Raw genomic sequence first — 21,925 nt, forward strand, 5'->3', positions numbered from 1 at the left:
GATTAATTGGTTTTTTTTCTTAAAATTCCTAAGAATAATATATATATATATATATATATATATATTATATTTATCTTAATTTAGAATCAAATAAATCAAAAATAAAGTCTATTGAATTTTATTTGCATGATCCATTAACTAAGACATTTAATATTTATAATCAATATTGCATATTTTTTACAAATTATTTCTAAATATTTCTAATATTTGTAATGTTCATAAATTTGTATTTAAATACTACTTAGTTTAACAATTAAATAAAATAGATCAACCTCAAATTAACCTCAAACTAATCTCAAATCATGGATTTATCTATGCATTGGATAAAAATACAATAGATTGAACCTATAAAGTTTGGTGCTTAAAGCAAGCTAAAAAATTATACATTTTGTAAAAAACCTAATGTAATTTAATTTAGCTCTAAATTTTCTTAGACTAAAAAGAAGTCTAATGTGAAGAGAAATACTATCATGAGATCCCTTATGTATAGAGCGGAGCACAACAAATGACTTACATGTGGTAGAAGAGCCACATAAAAAAATTACAATCTCTATCACTACATTTTGCATAGTAAATATTCCATTTGCTAAAATAGCAAGTCTTTTTGAAGAAGCGCTGGATACATTGATTGAAGCAAGTATCTTATTTCTAGAGGATGATTTTTTGTCAATGCAATATTTCCATTACTTTCTTTGGCTGCTAAATAAAAAATCAATCCTCCTAAAAATTGTTTGATCATCGTAAGGTCACTTTTGAATTTTTGTGATTAAAAAGCCAATTGTTACAAAACCATTTTTTAAAACCATTTTTGAGCTTAAACCATTTTTAAGCTTAATGATATTGTAAAGAGTAAAAATAATCATACTTGTATTATGTAGCCATTTTTTAACACTGCTAACATTATAGAATTAAAATACTATTAACAAAATAATTGTATTAATTTAATTTTTATTTTTCAATATGTGTCAATTTTTATAATTGCAAATCTATTTGTCAATAATTGCATTTGTGGCAATTGCTTGAATGCTTTTTAAATACATTTGCTGATTGCTTTTGCTATTTACAACAGCAAAATAATGTCTCTAGCAAATTGTGACAGTCATATTCCTTGAGCACCATAGTACAGTGCAATCTATTCTTTATATATGCAAGTATGATAAAGCATACTTAAACAACTTACTTACAAAAACATGTTGAAGATAAATGTTGAGAAAAAAAAGACAAATTACAAAATTGCAAGTACTTAATGCTAAAAGTCATATCTGCATGAGACAAAAAATAGAGACATGCTTAATGTTATGCTCATCTCAAGACTTTCTTCAAGTCAATTGCATCTAAACTGCATTATATATCAGATATTCTTGACTTCTTTTAAGAAACTATGATAGCCTCACTACCCAATCTATAGGTTTGACTTGCATGGATTTCATTTTGTCATTTTTCATGGATTTCATAATACATCAATAATGTTTATTCCTTGTTTAGAATCCAATGTCCAGTTCTCTAAAGTCTTCATCACATCGCCCAACTCTTCTGCCTCTCATTTTATTACTACCTCATCTGTTGCGTGACCAACTTGTAGTGGAATCCTATCCACAGGTTCATATCAACTTCTATTACCCCCTAAAATAGACGCTCCTATTAAGCTATGAAATAAACTGGTCAATAAACTCAAGTCTCACACACTCCAAACAAACAACTTGCATCATTGCAAACACAACAACTTCTTTCAACCATGAGTGTCATAGATAATGATCTTTAAACACACCTCTCAAGGCAATTTTCTATTAATAACCTAGTCTAAAAATCCAGAAGGCACAACTTAAATTTCAAGCTTTTAATATCATGTTTCATTTATTTATATATGATATATTCAACCTATTTAGTTTTGAAAGTGGGCATAAACTCCACAACAACATCAAATGATCTCAAGTACAAAGATCCTTTTTTGAAGTAGAAGTGAATCATATGTGTTGTTAGGGCCTTGTAAATCTCTAAACTTTTGCTTCACTTTTGATGAAAACAATGAAGCATGCAGCCAATGAGAGAAGGTTCTTGTTTACTCTTATTTATCTTGTGTATTTGTCCCACTTGATGTGTTTTATATGAGAGATTTTTATTTATTTATTAATGATTATTGAAAGGATGGATAAGATTCACATGTGTAGTAATTCTACAAGATTTGGACTATCTTTTCTTATTCATGAGATTTATTTAATTTTTTTTAATAGACATTGTTGATTTTTAATTTTAAAAACTAATATTATGTATTTTAAAAAATTAAGTTGTGTGTCATAATTGAATGAAATAGCACATTCTTACTTGGAGAGTTTTCTTTTTTATTTTTTTGTCTAATTTAACAATGAAAGCAAAATTAAGTTCAATAATGTGTAGAACATAACTAAAAATAAATAAAAATGTATATTATCTATGTAATGTTTCAGCATAGAACTATAATCATATATCAGGAAATCTTATCTATATATATATATATATATATATCATCTAAAAATTCATATAAAAATTCATATCTTATTATTTAGTATTATACCATGATAATATTTTTTTAAAATTTACTCTTTGATATATTGATATGTAGCAGTTGCACTTATCTAGAAATCACACAGTGTCATTTCTGACAGATTGTTTATTCTTCTAAGTGAATTTTTAATTTTTGGTCTTATTTTTTGAGTGATTTTCAATAATTTTTATTTCATACATATGTGTATTGAAAATAGATGCAATTTAAAAAAATATATTATAATTCATTTTAGGCTCTTTATTTATCTATTCTGAATTTATTTTCAACTATCATGAATAATATATTTTGAACAATGTTGATATTAAATTAATAATTAGTTTTATTCAGATTTCAACATATGATATTTCGGATCATGATATGATCTAATATGTTTATAAATATCCTCATGTTTATTTTCCTCCATTAATAATGTTATATTACAACTTGTAATAAACTTTCAAGTAATATCTTGACTGTAATGCAACTCATTTTTAGCAAAGTAATTTTTTTTTCAAATGAGTTTATTTAAGTAACATTTTCATAAATATAGTCTCAACATGTAACCTTATATTCAAGAATTTTTTTTATTAATTATATATAGACTATAATTTATGGATTTCCAAGTTTGTTGTATCTATGTTCTTAAACTACAATGTTGTATCAAATTTCAACCATCTACTTTTAATTAGAAATGAAGTAACAATTTTATATTTCCAAGATAGTTCTTTTGTCCTGCAAAATCTTCAATCATAAAAGGGTGAAGGAATTCGGTAAAATACCAGAATAAAACTGGATGAATTCATTTTATTTTTCATATTTATGATTGTGGTGCTTCCCACAACGTGACATGAGCTTACTTATAGAAACCTTCTGTGCATGGACAAAAGAGAAAGTAAAAGATGAGTGGTAGTACAGTATCCACTTCCTTAGACAATTTCATTAGTTGCATGTGAGTCGCATTGGGTGTGAAGCTACACTGAGAGAAAGCATGACCATGCATGGTGGTCGAGAATCAATCCACTTCATGAATACTTCCTGGAGTTTAACCAGAGAAAGCATTTCTCTGATTCCAGCCATACCTGCGAAAAATTTGATTGCAGCTGTTGACTATGAACTCTTTTCGGAATCAAAAAATTTGGAATACAAAAGGAACATTGCTTGTGTGATGTTCGAAAAAACTTTGTTGAATGTGGACCTGGTGCTCACACTTCCAGGACTTAGTTGTCGCTGGATCATCGATGCTCACACTCGGGTGACAGATACTCAGGAAAAGGGTGAGATCTTAGCATGTGGGTTCACTTCGAGAAGTTGGATCCGATGTGTTCCATGGGTATAGTGCCCGAAATGAATGCAGAGTTCTTTAGCTTGCTCTTTGAATCTCTCAATGCTGGAAATTGTCTAGAGTTGGGAATTACCTTTGCTTCATTTAAATCACACCCTAGCGAAGGTCTCAACTAAGTGGAGGATCGTTGGGTGAGGAGTTCAAGCACATCACAAGCTGGAGATGCGTACGCTTCTGAGGAGAACGAAGTTTGTCGGACCCCATCATCTGGAACATTTGCGCCTACGTTAGAGAGGGCTGCATCCTGCGGAACCCCCGACAGAGCAATTATCCAGGTACCAGATTCAAATTCAGACCCGCGTAGGGGTGGTTCCTTGTTTGGTTTATTCTGAAGAAAAATTCTAATTTTGTACTTTTATCTTGGATTATAATTACAGAACGGATTGCAAGAGCTCTTCCAAGTTCCTGGCGTGTCTGGCAGTATCCAATTTGCTACATGATAGGAACAACTCCGAAGGAATATTCAGGCCTCGAGGAATAACATTAACTCATATTCTCACTCGCCTGGCGAGAAAATTAAACAATAGACTAGAAGACGTGTAAACTAAAACTTAATGCTAAACTCACCGAAAAAGCTCACCAACGCTCCTTTGGAGCAGTTGGCACCTGCCATTTCTGCGGTTGCACAGAGGCCATTCCTGCTACACCCACGAGATTATCGTCGTCGTCATCGTCGTCATCGTCCCAGTTGTCATCGCCTACTTCGTCATCGTCGTCTTCGTCACCGTCACTCACTTCGTCCAGCTTCTCATTCTTAACCAGCTCCAGAAGGCGTTCTTTCAGCAAAACCAAAACATCTTTCTCTTTCAACTCCGAGTCCTGATATGCTTCACGGAGGAATACGCTGTCACGAGTGCCTTTCAGAGATACATAGAAATACTCAGGATGCCTGATGAGCATGCTCCGTATTCTCTGAGAGAACTTGAAGTCACTTCTAAAATGAGTAAGATGATCCACCAATATCTTCTTCTCCGACGTCAAACTCAAAAGCTCGTGTACAACCAACACAGCAGCCTTCTCAGCCACAGGCGACGCGCGATCCAAGTCAGTTTTATCAGCATACGGAGAAATCGAAGGCAGCTCCTGAAATTTGAGAAGCCTTAACCTGTCCGCCTTCTTCACTTGTTGACCCTTAGGCAGGTTCAGGGTTTTTTTGGATTGAAACCTTGGAGTTCGTGCAAGCAAAGACTCCTCCTCTTCTATTTCCTCTCCTAAACTCCTTGCCAGCTCCTCCTCTAGTTCTTGTCGAGCTCTCACCTTTTCCTGGGCAGCTTTCTCTAGAGCTGTGACTGCCAGCGCTGGATCCCACTCCTCAAGGATCAAAAGAGGACCAAGAGCACATGTCCCGACCTTGAAATACTGACTATGTCTACTAAGGAAATCAGATTTATCAAAATCATCAGGCAATCCTAGGTCTCGCCTGATATGTTTAATCTTTTGAATCGCAATACTTTTATCAACCGACATCATCAACAATTTTCTCAATCTGGTCACTGCAACATCCTCCACCTCCTTCTTCAACCTCGCTTCCTCACGATACTGCTTCTTAGCTACAGGTGTAAACCTAAAATACTTCGCAGTGCACCCTTCCTCGTAAACTTCAAACACCGCTGGAAATTTTCTCAGCAATGCAATAACCTTCTTCTTCCCGTCTAACCCTAATTGTCTCCTAAACTTTCCTAAATCTCGCAACGACATAACCTGTCCAGGTTGCTTCACAAGAATATCCTTAATCTTCTGCACGCGCTTCAACTTCTTCTCGCCCTGAATCACAGCGTCTAGCTTGTAATCCTTTTGTCTCTTTATAACCGCCGTAGTCAATAGACGTTTGCCATTCGGCACGGAACGGCAATTGGGAGGAACGAAACACCTTAGACTCTGCGTACATCCCAAAAATAATTGCCGTCCTAGCGCGACAGACTCCGCTGCTGCTCCAGGAGCAGACACAAAATTCGAGGAAAGAGAACGATCACTGGAAAATCTCCCTCCAACAGCCATAGACGCTCGCAACGCCATCGCCATCGCCGTCCTATATGCTGCACCTAACCTCTTCTCGCTACAACCTCAAAAACATCACTCCTACCAAGAAAAAAACGCAAGAAAAATACGAATAGGAGAAGAATTGAGGAAGTGCAACTCCACAACTCGGCTGCACTCAATTTTCCCAGCAGCAGACAGCAATCCGAGGCACGCAATTGAGGAGGGGAGAGTGGAATTGTCGAGGCTGAGAGAGAGACTGGGAAGCAAGCTCTGGACATCTCCAGTCCGGGGCCAGCGATTCTATCATGGATAAACCTTTGGATGAATGCTTCTAGGATGAAACCCTTTGATGATTTTCCTGGATGAGGCTCGGGGTTCATCCTGTCCGTCGGCTGGTGAGTAGATTCTAGACTGAACAGGGGAACATGTATGCATGTGTATTGATTATCTCATCCCATGAATTAATGATAATAATAATATTTTTTATTTTATTTTACTTGGTAAAACGTAAAAACTATAAAATAGATTTAACTTCTGATCATAAAAATAATACCAACTTATTCTTGTTGAAAATTATTTTTCAATGAAAGTGTATTATATGAACAAGTGCAGGTAAATTACAAGGCCTAATTTCTTATCAAAATAATTACGTCAACACTTACTAATCATATTGGCCATAATGTTTAATTGGTTGCATGTATGACCAACATGGCATAATAGAAAAATTAAATATGTTTGTATATTTATGTATATATGTAAATAAACTATAGTTAGTTATTATAAAAAATATTAAATTATTATTTTTAATAATTATTAACGGTTTGTTTTATTGTTGTTAGCTTGTGATTTCAAGGATAAAAAAAATAAAAATAGTCCTATTTAATTATAATATTTGTACATAACTACCTTTAAACTAAACTATGAGGATGTATACCATTATACATAATATTATTCGTGGAATTGAGTCAACTCAAAAGCTTTCTTTCATTATTTGTGGTTTAATTTCAAAACTAGTACATGTATCAGAATGTATTGTGTGCATAGTAAAGAAAAGTCGCAATGCATATGAGGGGTTAGAATTAAACTCAAATGACAATGGAATCAAGATGTTCAACTTCCTTTACTAATTTATTTCACGAATATCATATATTTTTTAAAATATTGTAACTTCGCTTAGACGACCATCTCTTAGATACTCTTATCATCTCTGGGTCACCAAGCTCAACAAGCAAACTAAAAATTTGAACCTATCCAAAATTTTAAATCAAATGAACAGTTCCTACAAAAATATTTATTCTAAATGTCTCCTAATATAGGGATATTTTTTTGATGCCTCAAATGCTAATTTCATTGCCTTGTACCTCACCAATTCATCGTAATGAATCTTTAAAGAGGGAAAGCAAACCATATCCTTATTATTGTCTCTTTCTGAGTTTCCAAAAGATGACTTTAAAACTTACGCATCTGCACAGATATGTGTGTGTATGCAAATTAAAAAAATATTAGGAAGTTTTGTAAAATCATGGAAGTATTATATGCTCCTGAATTCATTCAAGTGTAATACAAGTAAATAAAACATAATCTCATGCTTTTTCAGTAAAGAGAACTGTGGATAACCTAGCAAGATGCAACAAAGCAGAAGGATACTTTTCTGCTCTGAAGGAATCAACTTTTAGGTCAAGTGTTAGGTTTAAGGTAGAAAAAGACTGTCGGTAGGAGAAGTTCATTCTCTGCAACACAATAGGATTGGATTGATATCTGGGTTGAGTCGTTCCTCCCTTAGCCGGGTATATGTGTTCACACACATATCACCATGCGAATATTATTGAACCACTTTCTATTTTACACCAAGATTCGTCTTCGTTGATTGCTTTCTGATAAGCTCGAGCCTCGCCTTCATTGTCACACTCTGCTCAATTTTGGAGGTTGTCTGCAACGGGCATGGAATTCGCGCCGCATTTGAGCTTTTCGCACTCTTAAGGCTTCGAGTCAAGCCACGGCTCCTTTGGTATGGTGAAATCGTGAAGTGCTGTTTTGTTGCGTCGTAGATTACGGTGTACAGGTTGTTTGTTGTGGTTTCCTGTTCAACTGTTGTTAAGGCTGAAGCAGTCCTGATCAATTGCGATCTTATTGGTTTGGAGTGGAGTAGCGGAAGTTTTTGGAAAGAGATGCTGACATTGAAGTTGCTTAACAGGTAATTTAGCGATTCAGAGGCGTCGGAGGTGAAGAATTAGGGATTTTTTGGTGAATTTGACTTGATTTCCAGAATCCAATTGTTCGTTGTAGAAGATTCAGTTATGTGTGCTGAGTTTTAAGGCGAAGAGCGGATTGGCGGGGAAACAGGGGAGGGGAATAACTGGTTCTTAGATATCCTGGTTGTTGCTTTGTTTATGAAAACCTGAAGCGGCGAGGTTAGGAGCAGAGGGTTTTGTGTGGGGAGATCCTTTGAGGTCCATGGGGTACTCGGAGATGGAAGAAAGAGCACCGATTGTAATAGAAGAGAGAAGGTACTATGTACTGCCAACCGATGCAGTTCTCGATTTGCCTTTGTATCGTCCCCGGCGACGAGTCCTTAGGGCACAGACTATCATCATGCCGATCATTATACTGTTTTCATGCCTTCTTCTTGCGGGCACAGCCTTCGTCTTGTGGCCAGCACAGCCGCAAATTGAACTGGAGCATTGGAAGCTGGTCGGCATCAACTTTGATACGAAAGAGGAAGGGAGATCGATCATTCCAGTGGTGTATCTTAACATAAGCCTCGACGTCGTGTTGAAAATAAAGAACCCTAACTTCGTCGGCATCTATTACGATTTCTTAGACGTGGAGATTCAGTACAGAGGTTCTTATCTTGGCAATGCCCAGCTGAAAGGAGGCCACATTCTGGCGCGAAGAACAGTGCTAGTGCCTGCGATTCTGAACCTAGAGGCAAGAGAAATACTGGAGAATGCTTCCGAACTGCTGATGGATATTGCACACGGAGAGATTCCGTTGACGAATCACATTAAAATCGTTGGAGCCGTGGACCTCCAGGTCGTCCGACCGCACATCGACGTACGTGGTTCTAACCTTGTCATCTACTTACGCCATTAGTTTGTTACCAATCACATCTCAAAGCACGTAAGCTGGGATATAGTTTTAGTTTTAGTGTTATCTCTCCTCTTAGGTGCAAATCACAAAGGATTTCCTTCAAATAATACCGTTACAATTTTTGTGCAGGTGCATGTTTCTTGTGATGTTGTGGTCGATCCAAAAACCAAGCTGGTGATACGGCAATATTGCGGCCTGGACTTTCTATATGAAGGTGAGCATTACACCTCCGTGCAGCAATATTATTTTCTTTATGTTTCGTTTGTACTAGATGAAGTTTCTGTGAAACTCTATATTCACTCGGTCTAGTGTGATTCGATTTGCATGCGTTGTGCATTCCTGTGCTTGTTTGTATCCTGTCTTTTAGTGATTCGACGCTCATTGTCAAGAAATTAATGTCATGGTCTGTTCCAACCTCAGTTTTTCGAATCTTTCTCTGGGAGGTTTCTTTGGCGATGTACAGTTTTGAGCTAGTTTTCTTCTTTAGCTTTTACACCTTCTCCCTCTTGAGTAGAATTCACAGTAGAATCACGTTTGTTTGCTCTCTGCTCGGGTTATGTCTTTCAACGATCAAGTGTCGTGCATCATTGTTTGTGTGCTTCAGGAACTCATTTACAGAAACATCAAAGATCTGTGCCGAATCTCGCATCATAGGACTTATCCATCAGATGTCAATGTGGACTGCTGATGTTCATTCAAGTAAACGAAGGCAGCGCGACACCTATTTGCTTCTAAGCTTCCTATCATAAAGCTCTACAAAACACAACGGCTCAGTACGATGAGCTCCTTGGCTTAAATCATGGTATGTAAGCATTTTGACGTATCAGAAGTCCCGCAAGTCCTTAGAAGATGTGTGTTGCATCAGCTGGATGATGAAAAAATGACGAAATTCTCATCAAGCAAATAGTCGACAGCCCAGTGCTTTCGGTATGTATCTTAAATCACTGCAGCTTAGTCTTATACGAGTTTTGTAATCTAGGACTGTAATTATTGAATTGGTTGATTGAAAGGCTTGCTTTAGAGGCACTTGCGGATTGTGAGCTTACTTATAAGGGAAGCTTATGTATGTGGTACGAGGGTATTCCTAGCTATTAGTGATCTTCAAAGGGCATTATTTGTGGATTTATAAAAAAATTGTCCTTCCAGTTGTTCATTGGTACTCATGGCTCTGCCCTACTCCATTCTTTGCTCATTTGGACTCTACACGCTTACCTACAAGTTCGTAACAATACAATTCCTGTCTGGATGAAAGTTTATGTGATTTGAGGCTCTTGTGTTGTTTTCTGCTCCGAAGCCAGAGAGGCAATGTGTGGACGTCACTGTACACCCAGCGAGGATAAAATTACTACTTAGGTTTAGTGTAGCCATGAATTTCCATGCATGATTTGTTGTGGAACTACAGTAAACAAGGTGTTGTAGATTGTCTCATTCAATATCCTTCACTCTCAAACAAATATTGATTTATAATTAATTTTGTGTAGAAAATATCTATCATATAATTATTCAGAGTTTTTAAGCTGAGAGGATTTTATCTTAGAATAAATAGTGAATATAAGTTTTGTTGAAATTTTGTGCAGAGTTTGGATTTGGTACTTTTTTCATTCATATATAAATTTCAAAGAAGGAATTGCAAAAATATGATTTAAGATTTTGAAAACACTTTCAATGAATATATTATGGAAAATGTTAAATTCTTTGTTTGCTATATTGATATTTTAAAATAATAATATTTGTATGGCCAATAAAACTTGTGTGTGAAGTGTATTATCAAGTATGTATTTGTGAATGTATGTATGAATATTGGTATTTTAAAACAATATTATTTGTATGGCCAATAAAATTTATGTGTGAAGTGTATTATCAAGTACATATTTGTGAATGTATATATAAATATAGATATCTTGTATTTTAAGTTTTTTAAGATAAAATAAAATAAAGCTGTAATTTTATATTAAAAATAATAAATTTATTCTAAAATTATATTTCATAACAATTTGTTCTAAAACGTGTGATTATTTATTTATGTATGGATGTACTTCTACAAATTTTCATAAAATATACAATACTAATTTCTAAGTGATTGTAGAACTTTATTGTCTGTAGATCTATATACATTCTATTGATTTTTACTATAATAAGAATAAAATTAAAGTGCCATGCAAGATATGTGAAATTTAAGTTATTAGTATTTTTTTCCTTTCTCATTTTTCAAAACTTCATTCATAATTGACATAACTTTGTAAGAATTGAAAAGCAAAAATATACATTATTAGATCTTTAAGTAAGTTGGAAGTGATGATTTATTTAGGTAAATAATTTAATACTTTATAACTCTTTAAAACATCTTGAATGTAATGGGGTATAGATAAGATGTTTATATTGTTGACATATAGAGATAGATAGTTGGAACTATGCTTGAGAAGTTATGGAAGTTTTTAGAATTAAGACTAGGTTAGTAGATCATGTAGAATCTAATATGGAACATTCTAGAAAGAGCTTAAGGCAATTATCTAAGTGGGGTCCATCAAAGAACCTTTTAGAAGGAATTTAGGGCGGTTATCCAAGTGGGATCCATCATTCAAAAACATTCTAGAAAGTCCAAGGTAGTAGAACAAAGTATAAATAGGACTAGCCAAGGTCTTCTAGGTATCTAGTATGGTATGGCTTTGGACCTTCTCTCTTAATAAAGTTTAGTTTTGTATCTTTCTATTCAATTCTATTTTGTTCTATTTTCATTTGCAAAGTTTTGTCTTTTATATCCTATTTTGTTTCATTCTGTTTAGTTTTGTTCTAGTCCATTTTATCCTATTTTTTGATGAGGTTTTATATGGTTGTAGATTAAAAGAGTTTTAGACTCTCAAAATAGACTAGTCCTATTTCAATGAAGTATTAGAAGATATAAATAAATTATAATGTATATAAATATATAATCTATAATCAAATATTTATATATATATATATATATATATATATATATGTTTTTACGTATGAATATATATATATATATATATATATATATATATTAAATATTTATCTAATCTCCTAAGTCTTTACTTTCATAAGTGATTTTTAATTAAATCACTATCTTTAATAACTTCTAATTAATTCAATATTAATCTCAATCTAATTAGACATGATAAAAGATAATAACTACATAAATTTATTTGTTATAACCTTGTCAAGGATACAAACTAAAAGAAGATACATAAACTTGTGAAATTTGTCTTAAAAGGAAAGTGACAAAATAAAAGAAAGTGTGTATGTTCAAGGAAGAACTGGGATGGCTATTGCCAAAGACTAGAAAACATAAGACTCTTGAAATTAGACTAAAAGCAAGAAAGGAGTTGATAAGAGTGAAGAAGGCCTCACTCTTGCCTCTATATATACTACTTAACTAAGAATTATGTGGCGACATGCTATAGGACCTCTAATACACATCCAACTTGTAAGATACATGTCTAATTTCCAAAGCAAGTTTCTTAGGTGTGCGCCATATGTCCAACTTGTACTATAAGTGGTCAACATGTCGACACGTGACCTCCTTGTTGGCCAAGTTTTCAACCTATCAATCACCTATAGATATGTATGAAGGCAAAGCATCATCTATGAAGCTTCTAAGAAGCTTTCTACAGGATATTATCATATTTATCTACTTTGACTTACTTCTACCTATTCTTGTTATGTAAATAATTATCAAGGTAAATATGTATGTCCATGACAAACCTTTGAAGTCATTATATTAAAATAATAAAATTTAAAATATTTAAAGTAATGATAATTCTATTGGTTTTTATTTTTAAAATATAGATTATTTTATTAACTTATGAGTTTTAATAGTTAATTTTTTATCATTATTAAAATGTAAAATGACCAAGGATTGAATTGTATTTGTAATCTAGAATTATTTTTATTTTCATATCAATCATAGACTTATTGTTTAATTTACAATTCAATTTGATACAAAATAGACTTGTATTGTAATTTTTTATTTATTAAATATGTATATTAAAGAATGGAATAAAAACTAAGAAGTCATAAGAATGTTTTATTTTATAATATTGCATCCAAGAAATTAATGATAATTCAAAATTAAATTATTATAATTGAACTCTTATAATTAATAAATCTTTTAAATCAATATGTTTGTTGTAGATTGTATCATAGTTGTAAGAATGAATCTAGTTATTTTATACTACCAAGTTTTTGTAGTATCTATAATAAATTGTACATTACTAAATTCTTAATATAAATACACATAATTCATACAAGATCTTGCTTTAAATAAGTAATTGTAAGTTTTGTCAGAATACTATTATCAAACTATTATAATACCTTGGTTATATATATTTTACAAATATTTCATCACTAAAGCCTCAATTTTTAATGTCTATTTTAGTTTTATTTTCTACATGCTCTTATAAAAATTATTTGATTTTTAATACAAATAACTAATTTATATATTTTTTGGTTTTTTATACGATTTTTTTACTTAAAAATATTATGTATACAAAAAAGATTTATTGAAAGGTTTTATTTCTAATGAATTAAAATTTATATGTAATTTCCATGATTTTTCAAAGTTTTAGCTCATATTCATGCATCTTTAAATAATTAATTTTGTAATTGATAATCAAAATAAATTGGCAAATTTTTGTTCTTCATAAAAACCCAATAACATTTTAAAAGGTCTGCAGCAACTTTTGAATTTTTAAACCGTTTTTACGAACACACATTCATCTTATTTTATTTACACAAGAATCTTGAAGATGCAAACAATTATTACATTCTAAAATCTTGTACAAAAAAATCTAAATCCCCCAAATAAAACATTTTATATTTTAATAGACTTGAGTTTTTGACTCCTCACGCACAAAATTTAAATGCCCGTTCATGAAGTAGAAAACAAGTTATGAAAGTGCAATGCGTCACTTTCTCCATCTAACAACTTTTGAAGAATCAACGTCTTTAGCATTCAGTCCCAAAAAACGAACAACAAAGACGTCGATTCCTTGTGGACCAAAAAGATTCGACCCACGTGGCCGAAGGGAAGCAGCCACGAAGGTTAGCCACTTGGAGACCGACAGGTGGCGGTTTGAGAGGAGGCGGGACCGGAGATCATCGGTGAGCACCTGAACAAAACCGATGAAGAGGAACCGCGAAGGCTGGCCTCTCCCTCGCCATCCAAGTTGCCGAGGAGAGTGTGGAACTCCCCCTCGCTCTGCGTAGCTATGGGGACGATCTTGCTCTCCGAGGACCCGTCCGAGGCAGCTTCTCAGGGTGTTCCCGCCCCACATTCCGCCAGTGCCGTTGTTGCCCCCTCCGACGGCTCAACAACGAGCCGATTCGGTCCAGAATCGGTGAAGATTGGGGGAAGTTCGTCGGCGAATGGTGCTGGTGCTCGTGAGAGCGGCGGCGGTGGCGGCGACGCCCTGGATTATGCTGCCGCCGCCGCTATTCCCCACTCCTGCATCGGTGTCGTCTCGCGAGATTCGGAGTTTGTGGTGCAAGGTGGATCTGCGCTGGGCAATTTTGCATGTGTGGGGGAGGCGGATTCTAATGGCGGCATGCATGAGAACAGGGGCGCGAGTGGGCTCGAAAACGGGGGTGAATGTGGCCCTCGTGATATACATTTGGTGTGCCCTGATGTTGTAGGATTGCAGCCTGTAGCTCTGGTTGACCACGTCGCGCGCGTGGATTGGTCGCTGCTGGAGTCTGTTCCTGGCGAACGAGGAGGATCCATGCGTGTCACGGAGGAGGAGCTGGATCACATTCTCCGGGAGGTGAATTCGCATTTCTTGATGAGTGCGAATGGAGTTGTGGAACAGGGAGTGAAAACCCTAGCCGGTGGAAGCGTGGCCAACACCATCAGAGGGTTGGCCCATGGATTGGGAGTGAAGACGGCTCTTGTGGGAGTCCGCGGCACTGACGATAGAGGTGAAATGTTTGCAGAGAACATGGCCCATGCTGGGGTGGACCTGTCTCGGTTGCGGGCTGTCCCGGGGTTGACAGCCCAGTGTGCTTGTCTTGTGGATGCAGAGGGGAATCGAACCATGCGGCCATGCTTCCTCAATGCTGTCCGTCTGCAATCGGAAGAGTTGACTGGGGAGGACTTTAAGGGTGCTAAATGGGTAGTTTTAAACGGATATGGTTTTTATGGCGAGGATCTCCTTGAACGTGCAGTGGATCTGTGTAAGGAGGAGGGCGTAAAAGTGTCCATGGACCTCGCTAGCTTTGAAGTTGTGAGGAATTTTCGCCCTACTCTTATGAGGCTGCTCGAATCTCGCAAAGTCGACCTCGTGTTTGCCAACGAAGACGAAGCTAGGGAGCTTATCAAGGCGGAACAGAACCCTTGTCCAGAGACGTGCTTGAATTTCCTGTCAAAGTATTGCGAGAGAGCAGTGGTAATGCTGGGCTCTAAAGGTTGCATTGCTCGTCATGGCAACGAGACCGTGAGGGTCCCAGCTATCAAAGAGACGATTGCGGTCGATACCACAGGAGCGGGGGACCTATTTGCCAGCGGGTTTTTGTACGGCGTTTTGAACAATTTCTCTCTCGAAGACTGCTGTAACATGGGGTGCTGTACAGGAGGAGCAGTTGTTCGGGGACTTGGAGGCGAGGTAGGGGAGGAAGGATGGGAGTGGATGCAACAGCAGCTAAAATTCAGGAAACTCTCTCTCATACAACACACCACACGCACAACTTGATGGTGCCCTCACTCTTAGCTTTGTTCATGAATTCTTTTCAGAATTGATGTCGAGAACGTGATCGTGAGATGGTATTTCGGCTCAGCCTCGACCACCTCAACCTTTGGCTCTCTTCGTTCTGTAATGCTTGTTACAGATGAATTATGGTCAGTCCTCTGCGATTAATGATAGTGGCCAAATCTCCATTCAGTATGGAGATAATAGGAAACTACTTTTACCACAAGGATCAAGATGTCTAGAACCTCATGATTTAGCTCTGACAATGTAATTTATCTAAACCTGGTATTCATTCTCTTACCTTCAATAACACCAACCATTCATGCAATTTCTATCATGTGTTCAGTTGCGAGGAAACGCTCACGTGCAGGGGACTCGCCGTGTTTCATTGTCACCACATGTGGCATGCCCGGAGGAAACGTGAATCGACTAACGTTTCATATTGCAAGCTGCGTAAAAGGCATCATGGCCCCATCCAACTTCATTACCCAGTTTCCTATCACGGTGACAGCTCTTTGGCTATTCCTTGCAAGAAGGCAGATATTTCTGCCGAAAGTCAATGTGGGATTGCTTGTTTGGACGCTCCACTTTACTATATTTCTGTAAAATGCATTGCAAGGCTTCCTGTGGAAACGAAACCTTTATGGAGAGGAATATGGCAAAATGAAAGATTGTAGGATGTGTACTCATGCAATTTGCCTTGTGAATCGCTGCCTAGCCAGCGTAAGTCTAGCATGAGCGATCCGTGCGACAGGACCCATGGCAATCGGAGCGGGCAAATCACTCATTTATGTCAACAGCTCTCAGTTGTTCCACAGAACATGGCTGCCGAGTCATCCCATAACGATCTTATTGTGAATCCATGAAGTGTGCCGGATAGGGAGGAGTATGAACGAACCTGCCGGAAGATGAATGTAGTATGATGTGTCCAACGAAGAATTGGATTGCTAAAACTTCTGCATTTTTTTAGATATACAATTAAAGCAAAAGAAAAAGAATAGTACATAAAGTTAAATTGTTGAACATCAAGATGATTTCTTGATATGAAAATATGATTTTTTGAGAGAATTTAATGCATAGCTATCTTTTAAATACCATGAAATTCAACCAAACAATTTAAGTTAATTTAATCTAATTTTTTCTTTAATTTAGGGAAATGTTAAAATGACCCAAACTTTTACCAAATCGACCCACATGTCTAAACTGTATGTACAATTCTTGCCCTGCTTGCTTTCGGAAATAGAATCATTTATAGTTTCATAACTTGGTTTGATGTGCTTCCCTTCAGCACATGAAGTGGTGCTAAACTTTTGGACAATAGTATCTCTGATTAGTAAGCAATCCTTGTAGGTTAATTTTCTGGAACCCTGTTTGCCTTCTTGTTAGAATTGGTATGTCTAACTAACTTGTTATTCTATAGAGAGATCTTTGTGTAAATTTTAATACTTTTTTTTTTTATTATTTTCAATAATTTGCTTTGGACCTCCTCAATTTTAATCTCTTACTTAATTGTTTCAATTAGTTTGTAGCATCACACACATTTATGAATCGCCTCCTTGTGTAATATGTTATTAGGTGCTCTGCATATGCATTTACAACATATCATAACAAGATGTAATAAATGATAGTGCACACTTTCATCTCAAAAAAAAAAAAAGAAAGAAAAAGAACACAACTAAGAATAGGGAAGGGAGAATGAAGGATGAGCATTGGGAACATGGGTGGTGGATTTGAGCTAAGAATGGGAACTAAGAACAAAGGGAACAAAAATAAGGAATGAAAGATATAATGATGGTTTAGATAAGTGGATCAATTTAGTAAAAGCTTGGATTATTTTAACATTTTTCTTATATATATATATATATATATATATATATATTGGAATATTTTTTGTGCTTTGATTTGATAAAAAAAATATTATTGCTTAAATTTATCTACTCTAATCACAATATAAATCTTAAAGGTCTTCATAGTTTATTTATTTTTAAATATTATAATAAAACTTCTATTTATACCAATACAATTATACTATTTCCTTTCTATGGTTTTATCATAGATTTTTCAATCTCAAATTCTTATGATTATATATGTGATTGTAGATTCTTTTACAAAGATTGCACATTTTGTACCATATGCAAAAATATCATATGTGAATAACTAAGTAAACTTTTTACTAATAATATTTATTGTAATAATATTTATTATTATCATGGATTGCCAAGAGATATTATATCCAATAAAAAGACCCAATTTGTATTGAAGTTTTGAAGAACCTTTTCCAAGATATTAAAAGTGAATATAAAATTATCTATAGTTCTTTAATTTAAAAAAAATAAACAAACAAAATCGATGAACCAAGATTTGAAGTAGTATTTGAGATATATCATTTGTTATTATCAAAAGCATTAGGCAACTTTTTTGCCATTGCTAGTTTTTTTTTTTTTTTTTTTTTTTTTTTTTTTTTTTTTCAATAATACAATACATTATTCTACTCAATCAACATCTTTTTTTTTTGCTAGTTATAATTATCATCCATAATTTAATATTTTTGAATTTTTAAAATTTGATAAATTTTATATTAAAGCTACATGCAATAATAAAAGTATAATTTAAAGAAACTTAAGAATAATACAGGATCAATATAGATTTTTATTGCAAAAAACAATATTAATTCAATGTTGGAAATAAGATGTAATAACTCTATCATAATATCAAGATTAATTGGTATTGTGATAAGTTGAATTACTATAAACTTAAACCATTTTCTATTAATGAATAAATCAATCCAATTGCTTATTCTTTATATACAGAAGAGTTTATAAAGATCCATCCGATATTCGATGTATCACTTCTTGAGTCATACACAATAGTGAATATCTTGGAAAGAACACAAATGCTACTTCTTTCTATAAAAATAGACAATAATCAAGAATTTGAAGTTGAAGAAATTTTAGATTTAAAGTAATGTCAAATAGATTGGAATAACTTGTATATTAGCATAGATATAATATTAATAAATGTATATAAGATCTATCTAAGAATCTTCCAAATACAATACAAAAGATCAAATTTTTTAATCAAAAACACATATTAAAACCAAGATGAATAATTAAGTAATTCCTTGCTACAAAAAAAAAAAAGTTTAGTAAAGCTTACATTCTATCCTCTATCTTTGATTTTGGTTTCCTTATGTTTTTGTTACTTAAGAGATTAAGAATCAACAACCAAAGATTCAATTCAATAGCTATCATTTTTTGAGTTACCATACAAGATATTATAATTGTCACAACCTTCAAAATAACGTAATAGAGATGAATACCTTCAAAAAAATTGTCTTTATATTTGTCAATAGGTGATTGATAAGTTGAAAACTTAGCCAATAAGTTGGCCATATATAGCACATGTTGGCTACTAGTGATACAAGTTGGACATGTAATGTATATATAAGAAGCTTATCTTACAATTTAGACACATGTCTTATAAGGTGGACACATGTTGGAGATTCTATAGAATGTTGTCACATAGCTCTCAATTAGATAGTATATATAGTGGCAAGAATGATACCTTTCTGACTCTTTTTAATTTTTTTCTTGCCTCTGGTCAAGTTTCAGGAATCTCTAATTTTTTAGTATTTGGCAAATAGCTATTATAATTTATTTTTGAATATATATATATATATATATATATATATATATATATATATTTTAAAATCATCCTTTCAAAAAATATATATAGTTTTTTATTTATATTTTTCAAGTTTTTGTCATTAACAATAACATATGTTTGGTAATTATTTGAATATTAGTTTTTAGGATCTAATCTATAATTATTAATTGGTTAAGAATTTATTTGATCTATATTGATACCTATTACATTAGCTTTCAATTTCTAATATAAGCCTAAAAGAGGTGTAATATCAAGTAGGTCTATTAATATATCTTTTTTATAATTATTTTGCAACCAAAATAAAAATCAAACCTTATCTACTTATAATTTCAAAAAATTACTTGAACATCTTAATATTATACTAAAATTTTGTTATTAGTTATATTATTTATTTATTTATTTATTTATTTATTTCATTTGTATAAATATTTGAATCTATTATTGTTTGATCTTAAGTCTCATCATTGATACTTTAAAATAGTAATGTATCCAAAACCATTGTTTTTCTTTTTATATAATCCTATGGATTTAAATGGTCGTCTAAATAATTAAATTTTAGAACATCAAACTATTATTTACTTCTTTTGTTAATTTGCAATTAAAAGATATTAAAAATTGTAGTGGAAAATATATTATCTCAATTAGAATATTAGTATCCTTTTTGTGATGGTTTCTTTCTTTTTAAAGTAGAATTTTTTTATTAGATTAATTCATGTCAAAAATATTCTTATAGTTGCATTTTAATAGTTAAATCAATAATATTGATTCAAATGTATATTATGATTATATTACAATTAGTTTGATCATTACTTTTTGTTTTAACTAGAAGTCATTTTTTATTTTTTAGATATATAATTCTAATTATAGTATTTAAAAAATCACTATTATTTTTAAATCCATCTCATATTTGTGCTTCAATGCTTATCTCTTATCTCTTTGTATTTTGTATACTATATTCCTATTATATATATATATATATATATATATATATATTTTAAATTAACATCTTTGTATAATCATCCTTATTTATACTTGTTAGCATTAAAAACCTTGTTTATATATTCTTTAAAGTTGACAAGTACTAAACTCTTTTATATGATATATAGTTGCAAAATAAAAATGGTATCTAATTTTTAGTGGTTCTAATCAATTTAAATAGATTTATTTTGTTCCATAATAAGATTAATTATTGATATGTTGAGCCTTTATTGAATACTTTCTTTAACATCAACACAGCACCATGGTTCTAATAAAATTCTAATTTATTGATCATTACTAAGAATATCTTCAAGCCAAATAGTACTTTATATAACACTTGGTTTGAATTTTTTTCACAATTTTTTCCATGTAATCGAAGTTGGAATTTTAAGAGCATATAAATTGATTGTCATATCTAAACTTTATACAGCATGGGTTTCAAATATTGGATTCAAATGTTGAAATGTGCATATATTATACAATGACCAATAAAAAATAGTGATTTGATTTAACAAATTTTTTTAATTTTTAAATTGTTTGAATTTTTTTTACAAATAGAAGAAGCACTTTTCAATTTTATGAAATAAATGGATTTTTTTAATAATTTTTAAAAGGCAATATACTTCTAACTAAGTATAACTTATTTTTGCAAAATTTCAATTTTAGTAATCATAAGGTTAGAATAAGCATCAATTTTTTGAAGTTTTGTTTGTTTTGTTTTGTTTTGTTTTTGTTTGTTTGTTTGTTTGTTTGTTTGTTTGTTTGTTTTTTTTTTTTGATTAAAAAATCTCAAAATGAATGCAGCTATATTTATTAAGAAGGATTTTTCTCAGTCATTCTTTAATTCAATAAAGACTGCCTTCTTCTCAATATTTGTCACATGCTTCTACTATCTCAAAGTAAACATCTTTTCTATTCCTTGTTGTAATTTTGGCTTTTTAGACCCTTAATTGAAATGGAATATGATAGCATATTATATTTGCATAGGATGATATTAGTATTATTAAAAACTATGATAAAAAATAAAGAATTTTTTTGATTATTAAAAATAAAATATTTTCACTTCCATTTTTTCAACTTTTACAACAACCATTCAATAATTCAAATAAATAACCTTGCAATAAAATTAGTACTAATAGTATTTGACATAGCCAAGGCTGCACCAAACCCTAGATTTATAATCATGGCTTATTCCCTTGTTAAACTAAATTGAAAATTATGTCGTTTCTGAATAAAAATAATTTACAATAATTTTATTTTAAAATTTAAAAATAATTTAGCATGTTACATAAATTTAATTTAAGTAAGTCTGATTTTTTTAAAGATTTAATGTAAAACAATCAACTAATGTCAAACAATACAACATATATATTTGAGTCTTATTTGTAAAAATTGTGGTTAAAATACTATAACAAATTGGACGTTGATATATTCAATCTAAAGAAGAAAAACAACGGTTTGTGATATTACATCTAATTAGATATTTTATTTAAGTTTTTTTTACAAAATCAAGTAATTTGATTACTATTTTTTCAGTCAAGTATAATATTATCAATTAACTTCAGATATATTTTTTATATTTTATATTTCAATATTTTCTAGTATTTTAATTTTAATCAAATATATAATTGTTTATAATATTAAATA

At 32.6% G+C, this 21,925-nt stretch overlaps 3 protein-coding genes across 4 annotated transcripts; 2 read left to right on the plus strand and 1 right to left on the minus strand.

Moving 5' to 3' along the window:
- Positions 1-3,289: 3,289 nt before the first annotated feature.
- Positions 3,290-6,132, minus strand: LOC112295618 (protein WHAT'S THIS FACTOR 1 homolog, chloroplastic). 2 transcript variants are annotated; one of them, XM_024547435.3, is made up of 2 exons: positions 4,431-6,132; positions 3,290-4,070 (listed from the first exon to the last, which is right to left on the minus strand). In XM_024547435.3, the coding sequence occupies exon 1, from the start codon at positions 5,883-5,885 to the stop codon at positions 4,440-4,442; it is 1,446 nt and encodes a 481-aa protein (XP_024403203.1). In that variant the 5' UTR covers positions 5,886-6,132; the 3' UTR covers positions 3,290-4,070; positions 4,431-4,439. The 2 variants fall into 2 exon arrangements, with proteins under 2 accessions (XP_024403203.1, XP_024403204.1); XM_024547436.3 differs by having other exon boundaries at positions 3,290-4,107.
- Positions 6,133-7,753: 1,621 nt separating this feature from the next.
- On the plus strand, positions 7,754-10,092 carry LOC112294947 (uncharacterized). Its single transcript, XM_024545963.3, has 4 exons — positions 7,754-7,851; positions 8,038-8,897; positions 9,063-9,147; positions 9,538-10,092. The coding sequence occupies exons 2-4, from the start codon at positions 8,298-8,300 to the stop codon at positions 9,585-9,587; spliced, it is 735 nt and encodes a 244-aa protein (XP_024401731.1). The 5' UTR covers positions 7,754-7,851; positions 8,038-8,297; the 3' UTR covers positions 9,588-10,092.
- Positions 10,093-14,102: 4,010 nt separating this feature from the next.
- On the plus strand, positions 14,103-15,962 carry LOC112295603 (uncharacterized). The gene has a single exon (XM_024547393.2). The coding sequence runs from the start codon at positions 14,162-14,164 to the stop codon at positions 15,635-15,637; it is 1,476 nt and encodes a 491-aa protein (XP_024403161.1). The 5' UTR covers positions 14,103-14,161; the 3' UTR covers positions 15,638-15,962.
- Positions 15,963-21,925: the final 5,963 nt, after the last annotated feature.

Source organism: Physcomitrium patens, chromosome 18 (genome assembly GCF_059467195.1).
Source record: "Physcomitrium patens ecotype Gransden chromosome 18, ASM5946719v1, whole genome shotgun sequence".
Lineage (NCBI taxonomy): Eukaryota > Viridiplantae > Streptophyta > Bryopsida > Funariales > Funariaceae > Physcomitrium > Physcomitrium patens.

Bases quoted from the DNA above. Each gene is read 5' to 3' on its own strand.
- LOC112295618 (XM_024547435.3), bottom strand. From the start codon at position 5,885: ATGGCGATGGCGTTGCGAGCGTCTATGGCTGTTGGAGGGAGATTTTCC.
- LOC112294947 (XM_024545963.3), top strand. From the start codon at position 8,298: ATGGGGTACTCGGAGATGGAAGAAAGAGCACCGATTGTAATAGAAGAG. The intron at 8,898-9,062 runs GTACGTGGTTCT...ATTTTTGTGCAG, and splicing joins TCGTCCGACCGCACATCGAC to GTGCATGTTTCTTGTGATGT. The intron at 9,148-9,537 runs GTGAGCATTACA...TGTGTGCTTCAG, and splicing joins CCTGGACTTTCTATATGAAG to GAACTCATTTACAGAAACAT.
- LOC112295603 (XM_024547393.2), top strand. From the start codon at position 14,162: ATGGGGACGATCTTGCTCTCCGAGGACCCGTCCGAGGCAGCTTCTCAG.